The 9,397-nt window shown below is 32.4% G+C and overlaps 2 protein-coding genes across 2 annotated transcripts; both read right to left on the minus strand.

Annotated features, from left to right (window-relative positions):
- Nucleotides 1–369: 369 nt before the first annotated feature.
- Nucleotides 370–1,257, minus strand: LOC100247747 (glutaredoxin-C13). The gene has a single exon (XM_002268014.4). It carries the CDS (start codon nucleotides 842–844, stop codon nucleotides 536–538), a length of 309 nt encoding a protein of 102 aa, XP_002268050.1. The 5' UTR covers nucleotides 845–1,257; the 3' UTR covers nucleotides 370–535.
- A 1,264-nt stretch (nucleotides 1,258–2,521) lies between these two features.
- On the minus strand, nucleotides 2,522–3,325 carry LOC100252863 (glutaredoxin-C11). The gene has a single exon (XM_002267926.4). It carries the CDS (start codon nucleotides 3,032–3,034, stop codon nucleotides 2,726–2,728), a length of 309 nt encoding a protein of 102 aa, XP_002267962.1. The 5' UTR covers nucleotides 3,035–3,325; the 3' UTR covers nucleotides 2,522–2,725.
- Between the last annotated feature and the right edge of the window lie 6,072 nt (nucleotides 3,326–9,397).

Genomic DNA, 9,397 nt, shown 5'->3' on the forward strand with positions numbered 1-9,397 from the left:
AGAATGGTAAGACTGAAAGATATTAAGTTCTGCAATTTAACCATGATGCTCCAACAAAGGTCATCTGAGCCCTTTTTGTGTTTCCCCCCCGTTCTAACTGAAGTTGGGGGTTTGAAACAATGACAGCACACTCAACCCTGTTCAGCTTATAGCAAATCGAATCGAAATCTCTAAAAATACTTTTCAAATTATGATTAAAAGCTATCTGCAGCTAGTTCTTTAGTAGTACTCATTTTCAAGCACTGTTCTCTGATGGCTACTTGAATCATTCAACTGTATTGCTTGAAGCTAATGTGCAATATCCATATATAGTCTGCTTTAATAATCATGTAGAGACTAGAGAGTACTCAAGAGTAGAGAGACAGCGGGTTAATAAACGATAACTTCATTATGAAAAGGAAGGTTACATGCATAAGACAATCACTATTTAACACGCGAGGAGGTACATAAGATTACACATATATAATAAAGAGCCCATGAGACTAGTAGTTTAAAGCCACGTTTATTCTTGTCACATGGTATCAGAGCATTAAAATTAAGATAAAGTCTGCTGATATGGCTTCAGCAGGGGAATGAGGGAGCCGCTTAGGTGACGGGACATGACTTCGTTGGTGGATCCCACGAGCTTTCCACCTATGAACACAGCTGGGACAGGAGCATTGCATCCCAGCCTCAAGAGGGCTTTCTCCATTTCCCTTCCATCGGGGTCTTGGTCGATTTCATGAACCGTGGGAGTGACCCCAAGTTCTTGAAACAGAATGTTGACAGCATAGCACAGGCAGCATGAGCTCTTGCTGAAGATCACCACCCCTTTCTCTGAAGCCAATCTCGTCACCTTATCCATCCTGTGCTCTGGGCTCAAGAATATGCACAAAATTCTAATGTGAAGATCAAATTAAAGCAGAGGAGGAAGAAAATCTTGGAGGGTTAGCTTAGATTCAATCGAAAACCTCAAAAAACCATCGGATCGAAACTAAATTTCGATCCAATGGTATTATTGAGATGGAAATATGAGGAGGAGGAGGAGTATGAAAGGGAGAAATGAGATTGAAGATTAAGCTTGTTCGAACTTGAGCTCTCATGTTACACTATTTATAAGGAAAGCAGAGGATGGACTACTCCTTTGAACATAGACATGGATTCAAAAAGAGGTCGTGCTTTACTTAGATGCCTAAATTAATAAAGTTACTTTTCGAGAAAGAGACTACTGTGTTTCTCATTTGCTGTACAAGCTGGCTTATATGGTTATGCACAATTTACATGATGGACTGACTCCATATCAGTCTATTATAACCATCTGATATGTCTACCAAAACTTAGCTATCTTTCTGGATGGATGTCTGAGAACTCTGATCAATGTTGGGATTGATTCATTTGGCTCATCACACACGTGTTCTTGCTAATGACCATTTGTGTAACTTTTGCAGATTCTATGGAAACAAGAATACTCTCTCCACCTAAACACAACAAAAGTAGGAAATTCTCAAAGGTGGTCGATTTCTGCCAGATTCTCACAATCATCTTCTTTGAATTCCCAGGCAGAAAGATGGCGAAAATGAGATGGCTTCTTTCGGTGGCTCTGATTCTTTGTGCGCGCGCCCACCAACTTGTTCGATTCCTCCCCGCCATCTCCCATGCCCGTGGGGCTGAAACTGCTCTCTATACAGCTGTTTGCACGGATGGATCAGTATGCAAACGGCCACAGCCTGCAGTATCCAAACCTCATAGCAGCCTCAACTATCTAATGGTAACATATCTATATATGTCATAGATTCAAGAAGATGGGAAAAACTATGACATGTATGCCTCCAAATATGTATGCAATTGTGAACAAAAGCATATGTTTGTATGTATCCTGTACAGTACTACATATGTAAGTATGCATTCAGGAGGAGGGATAGTGTATAGCCTTTTTCTTGTACACATGAAAGTCATGAGTATGAGAGGGCTTTTACAGTGATAGCACAGATGTATAAAGGTTTCAGCATTTTAGATATGGAGGAATGCAATAAAGACATGAATTTTCAAGCATCACCCTTTATTCTGTCCTTATGCCTTCCTGTCAAAAAATAACACATGATGCCTAGCGATTCATTGGCCTTAATTTCAGCTTGTGTGCGATTCGTGCTGAGCTTAAATTAAATTCATTAGAACCCAATAAAACAATGGTGTCCAGGAGCACTTTTGCATTGATTTAATGGGTTACAGCAAGTTTGTGATAGAGAGGATCACATTTTGGTGGATAGATAACGTTTCTGTTTAAGCACATATCTTATTTAAAAGGTGGTGCATTGTGGTAACTTTATTCCATTGTGGATTGAATGGCAGCAATTCGTCTGAATATTCCCAAGGGGGGAAAATCCTCTATATCACTCTATATCACTGTCTGATCGTGAATTTGATCTGGGAATTTACGATAATCACTTAGCCCAGATAGAAAAAAAACAGTACTTCATGGATATGGGGGTTTGAAGTTTGAACCCAGTTCAAGGAATAGTAAAAGAAGACAAGGCAAAGCAACTGTTAAAGCTTAAGAAAAGCCTCAGGCTATTTTAGTATCAGTGACTTCATACAACAGAGTCACCAAACTCCAGGAGAACAAAGAAAAAGAAAATTAAAAGAAGATATACCCCTTCTACAATGCTGCTCTTAACATGGTATGGAGCTTTGTGGTAATATACAACATTAGCCGTAGATGCTATAGAGCTTTTTTTCCAAGGCTGCGCTAGAACCAGATGGCTCTGGCTGCAATGAGCATTTGCTTTAGAGACCCATCAACATGGCTGGTAATCACATCTTTAGCAGACCCAACAAATTTTCCGCCTACAAACACAGCAGGGACGGAGGGGTTGCACCCTATCCGCCGCAAAGCCCACTCCATTTCCCTTCCTCTAGCGTCCTTATCGAGCTCATGAATCGCAGGGCTCGCACCCAGATCGTAGAACAGTGTCTTGATGCTGTGGCACATGCAGCATGAGCTCTTGGTGAAAATCACTGCAGCATTCTTCCTCGCCAACTCCTCCACCCTATCCATCACAGAAACCCTAGTTTTCTTTCAGCCGAGAAACCCAAGAAATGCAGTACTCTCAAGAACGCAGAAAAATGATCACTTGGGCTGAATGCACTAAAACCCTAGCAAAAGTACTCTTCCTACTTCCTTGGTTGGAGTCTGAGGCTTCATGAGCCTTATTTATAAAGGTTGGTGAGGGTGGTGGGTGGTGGATTGCATTGTTTAATCCAAACCCCCGAAAAAGGAAGAACAATATTTGGAAAAAAAAACAAAATTATAGAAAGATAAAAAGAGAAAGTTCTTTGAGATATTTGTTTGGATAAGGAAAATTCTCCTGATGATTTTCCTGATAATGACCTTTGTGCTAACAACAAGTTGCATCCAGTATTTCTCATTATCATAATTCAAATCATCGGGGACTTCCGTACAGATGAGCAGTGTTGAAAGGATATGGAAAAGAATTGTTTAACCCAAAGTTTGGATTTGGTGCTGACAAGATGAATCCCATGTGATTTTTTATTTTTAAAGATCAAATCTCTTTCCATCTTCAGGAAAGGAGAGTTTAAGGGAAAGGAAAACACGTTCATTCAAGATCTCATTTTCTCGAGAAACAAACACATTAGTCGACTGATCTTGGGTTTTAAAAATGCAGAAAAACAAAATGGAATTTGTCGATTTGCGTGATTCCTTTGTCTGACGCGGAGAAAGATAAGAGTTTATCCAATCCAGTTCCACTTTCTCGATTCTGTCTCTTTATCAAATTCATGGGACAAAAAATAAATAAAAATTACAAATTACAAATTAATAATCATCTGATCAACCTATTTCTAAGCAGAAAATCGGCACACTTTAAGGTCTTGTTCCAAAAATTGTTTATTTATTTATTTATGTTTTATTTTTCTTTTAGATGAAAAAAAAGAAGAAAAAAAACGGAAATTAGGTAGAGATTTAGTTTAGAAAATATTTGATGGATAAATTGAACTGAAATTAGGAAATATTGAAGTGTCCCCTCAAAGATCGTAAGGGCTACTACGAAAGGGCCGGACAAAATGAAAAGCAAGGCCATTGCGTCATCAGCAGATTCTAAGGTATAAATGCATCTTCTCTTTGTTCTGCTTCATCTTTAATACGCAAGAATCTTGAATTAAATCTTAGAATATTTCTTTATTATTGTTATTATTATTTCCATGCATATTATGAATAATTTATTGGGCGTGAGATTATTTCAGATAATATATATGGTATTATTTGTTTTATTTGTCAATTAGTTCATATGTTAAAATCCCATCACTTATGGTATCTTGAATTTATTCGATATTAGTTATTGCGGGATGCTCGATATCCCGATATTTGGGTTCTTATAAATTTCTATCAGTGTTGATACCTTAAATTTATTCGATACTAGTTGTTGCAAGATGCTCAACACCTCAAGATTTGGGTTCCTATAAAATCCTATCACCATTGATACTTTGAATTTACTTAATACTAATTGTTGTGGGATGCTTAACAACCCGATAATTAGGCCCTTACAAAGAGTTTTAAATATTTGATCATAAAAAATTCCTTAATTATCATTATATATACATCATCAAGTTTAAGTTCAACGATGATTTATATCTCCAGCACTACTTTTGTTAGAAAATCCTATCAAAAACAAAATTTGATGGGAAAGTATGAATCTTAAACAATGAGGTTCTTGCCTTTTTATTTACTTTTTTTCAAAAAATAATAATAATAATAATTATGTTTTAATATCTTTCGAACCGACGTAGGGGGCTTTATGCTGGTAGGTTTAGAAGAAAGAAAAAGAGAGGGGACAAGTGGGAGAATGAGAGAGGAGTTGAGACAAAGGGAGGCTTTTATTCAGATACTGCAGACTTATTTTAGAGATCATGGTGGGAGATGGAATGTCAACTTGAGAGAGATGCCCACCCACGACACTCTTCTTCTAAAATCACTACATCACCTACAAGCCACAGGTCAAATCTCTCCCTCGTTTCATTCTTTTTCCCCTTTTTTTTATAATAGTATGTTTAATTGCCAGAAAATTTGTGAGAAAATTAAAGGGATAAAAAATAGAAATAAAAAGTAGAAATAAAAATAATTAATTAAATTAATTTAAAAAAAGAGATTTAAAGATAATAAATTATTTTTATATATTATTTTATGATTTATTTTGATTATTTAATATAAAATTAAATCATTTATAAATTATTTTACCTTTTTAATTAATTTTAATTTTATTTATTTATTTTTTCATATTTTTCATAACATAATTAAACAAAACAAAAAAAAAATTATTTTTTTCCTAAATACTTTCTGATAACCCATCATAACCCTTATATTTTTTTCTTTATATATATATAATATAATTTTTTTTTCATATTTTTATTAATTAAGATACGCAAATAATGAATTAAAATATATAAATATTTGTGGAAATGACACATGTTACGTTGCCTCTAGTAATTGCAAATGACACCTCCCATTCCAATCCTGATTTTATTTGATCCTGATTTTATTTGATGACGTAGATGTGATCCAACAGTTGAAAGTTGGATTATTTCAGATACTCTTTCTCATGGTGTTGGTGCTTCTATATCTTATCGACTTTGAATATTTCTTACATAAAGCTTTTGGTTCTCTTGTCAAGACAAGGGTCGTTTGGCTACATGGTCAACTTCAAAATCCTACTAAAGTTGATTTTCATCTTGTCGCTTTCCTCTAAAAGCCTAAATTTTTGTTGTTCAACTTTTTACTATTCGAAAAAACTCTTAATTCAAACGAATTTTATGTTTCAAAACCTCGATAATAATTATAATAACGTGATAAATGTCATTTTTATTGGTTCTTGATTATGATCAATCCTCTAGGTAGTCACTTCAATGCCTCTTGTTCTTAATGATCCCATAAAAAAGGTATGCTCGGGTGTGTGCCAACAGATCTCTCCAATTCTAAGGTAAAACCTACATATCACTCTTTTTTTGCATTTCTTCTTATTTTATTGATTTGAGTTTTTACAATATCCACTTGTTTTTTATGACTTATTTTAATTTGGTATTTATATTATAACGTCATCTTAGTAATATCATGTACCCCACTAATGTCGCATATCAGTCACTTTCTTATAATGTTGTATAACAGTCAATTGCTACTAACGACACAATTAAGTTAATTCAAATATAATTGTTCATGCTTACTTTGCTCAAGGAAATATACCTATTTAGATAATTCATGTATGAGACGCTTATCTGGATGACCTACTACCAAGGGTATCCATAATTTCTACTAAGCTCCAACTTATTTCCTATCTTAAATTTCATCACGTTTTTTTGGACCATGAAAGATGACCTACTACCAAGGGTACCCATAATTTCTACTAAGCTCCAGGTTATTTCCTATCTTAAATTTCATCACCTTTTTTTGGGCCATGAAATTTGGCCTTGAGAGAAAGAGTATACTTTTGTTATTCCTCTTGTGAATGTCACATATCCAAGGCTCCATTCTAAAAATTTTCAATGGTACTCATTCTTGATTCATAAGCAACCAATCAATCACTAGTTTTTATTTAATAATAGATCTTTTAATACTAATTTTCATTCAATGAAATTTAAACTCTGATAGACTATTTGACATTATTAATATAAACCTTGATATAAGATTAGTTAATGAAAAATAAATAAATATTTACATGATAAATAAAAATATGAATAAGAAAATAAAAGAAATTTTGGAGGTAAGTAGAAATAAATTACGCTATAAAGATATTTTACAAGAATAAATAGGTAAAATTTCAAATGTTCCAAAGGATAAATAATTTTGATTACACCATGCACTTTGTATTTTCAAATGAATCATAATAATAATGAATAAATAAAATAAATTTTTTATGAATTTGGTTTTTAAAATAAGTAAGATTTTAATTTGTATAATAAATAAAAGTAGCCAACACGAAGTAAGATAATTTTTTTATATAAATGGAAATAAATTATATTATGAGAATATTTTTGATGAAATAAAAGATTTAATGTAATATATATTTAAAATAATTAAAATAATTTTAAAAATCTAAATAATAACTATTTAATATTAAAGTTAATATAAACTCATCATTCTTATTCTTATTTTGATATTTTCCTTTTAAATTATCTCCACGTTTATTTTTTCTAGTTTATTTTATCCATTGGAATTTCGTAAATTAAGAATCTAAATAAAATGTAATAATAAGAGTGGAAAAAAAATCAAATTTCATTAAATCCACATAAATAGAATAATTTCTCAATAATCAAAATTATAAAATTCATCCGTTCATATATTTTTTTTAAAGTTAAAAATTAATAATTAATAATAATTAAATATCTTTAAAAAATATCATCAAGATAAAGTGCATAATGCCTAAATTATTTATTTAAATATAGTAAAATTTAAAATTTATTGCTAACAGTTATTTTATAATAATACAATTATTTTTAAAATAAATATGAAATTTAATTAATTAATATTTTTATTTTTATATAAAATGAAAGAATTTAAGTAAACGAATTTATGCACAATGAAATATAAATAAAACAATATATATATATATATAGATATATATATATATTAAATTTGTGAAAACCGAAACCAAAATTGAGAAGTTTTTTGTTTTCTAAAATAAAAAATAAGGAAAACTCATTTGATAATAAAAAAGGGTTTTTATTTTTTTTGTTTTTAACAATAGAAAATAAGATATTTTTAGAAAACATTTTTTAGATATTTTATATTGTTTTCATTTATATTTTTAGGACTAGTTTAAAAAATAATGATGCAAATATATAAAATAATTAAAAATAAAATATTAAATATTAAATTTATTTTTAAAACATATTTAAAAAATATTAAAAGTGAATTAAAAATATTTTAACATTTCAAACAATCTTTTGTTCTATAAAATATTAAAAAATAATTTTTAAAAACTGTTATGAAAAACTGTTTTAGAAAACAATTACTAAATACGCCTTCAACTCCATTTGAACTTGAACTTGAAGTTGGTTGAGGTGATTTTTTCATCGGCTCAAGACATCCGAATTGCAGAATTAAAGATTTAAGCCCACTCAGAGCCCACAAATAAAATTTGGGTCGGCCCAGGCTCGGCCCATTATCACCTGTCTAACGCTGAACATCGCTTTAGGGTTTGGTTGCAGTACCAGAATCCCCCATGTATATTTACGCCAAATGATTCCATCATAGTTTCTTCTCCAAACGCTGCGTTTCTGTTGATCTTTGAGTTCAAGGTACTGCTCCAATCTCTTTTCCCCATTCAATCAATTGAGTTATAGCTTAGATACATGTTTGGATGCTGAGAAATTTCTAAGTTTGATACGATCGTTTGGATGCTGGCAAAATAATGAGAAACTGAAAGAAAATTTTCCATCGTAATTTTTTAAGCGTATAGGGGTCGAGAATACAGAATATGGTACTTTACCTAAAACTCGACACTTCGGCTTAGTTGATCTGAGGAGTTTTTTTTTTTTTTTTTTGGAATTCTAGGGTTTCCGTTTGAACAGCCGCGGAGATATTGCAAATTTGAATTACAGATCAGACTGGAATTTTCGTTGGTTTGACGGTCTTTACTATTTGGGAATGTTTCCTTGTATGGAAATAGATTTAGGAAAAAAAAAAAAAAAAACAGAAGAGAAAAGTAATAACAAAATGAATAAAAGGGTGAATTTATTATGATCTTTAAGGTGAATTCGTTATGATTGTTAGAGCTAATAATAAAAGTGTGGAATATGGGGGGAAATAAGTGACATGGTAGGGATAGTTTGAGAAGGAAAAAGTCTACAAATAACATTTGGTGACTTCTGCATGTGCTTGTAGTAGTAGGGCATTGTGTATGCACTTGCATTGGCAAAATTGGGAAAAAGTTATGCACGCTATCTTGCTAAGATTATGGATGCAAAAAACCTAGCCAGGATGATATATTTTTTTTTGTTTGATGAATAAAGAGCAATATATTAAAAGAAAAGAGGCACAAGGAAGCACCCCAAAGTATACATGTAATATACAAAAGAGAGCAAAAAGAAACCCTTGACTATGGCCTAACCAATCTACAAAATCTACAACGGAAGGGGGACCAGAGCCAAAAAACCCCTTAATTCCACGCCCACAGATTACAAAGGAAAAACAATTTACATCCACGAATCGAATGCTCCTCGTTTTCAAACACCCTACTATTTCTATCCTTCCAGACAATCCAAAAAAAGCACAAGAGAGTTGAAAACCACACTTTCTTCCTTTCCTTTCCCACACAAGGCTCAAGCCAACCCAATAACGTCTCTCTAACTGAGGAGGGGAGCACCCATGAAACCCCAAAGAGGAAAAAAAGTAAGCTCCATAAACTTTTGG

Source organism: Vitis vinifera, chromosome 7, assembly GCF_030704535.1.
Source record: "Vitis vinifera cultivar Pinot Noir 40024 chromosome 7, ASM3070453v1".
NCBI lineage: Eukaryota > Viridiplantae > Streptophyta > Magnoliopsida > Vitales > Vitaceae > Vitis > Vitis vinifera.

Bases quoted from the DNA above. Each gene is read 5' to 3' on its own strand.
- LOC100252863 (XM_002267926.4), bottom strand. From the start codon at position 3,034: ATGGATAGGGTGGAGGAGTTGGCGAGGAAGAATGCTGCAGTGATTTTC.
- LOC100247747 (XM_002268014.4), bottom strand. From the start codon at position 844: ATGGATAAGGTGACGAGATTGGCTTCAGAGAAAGGGGTGGTGATCTTC.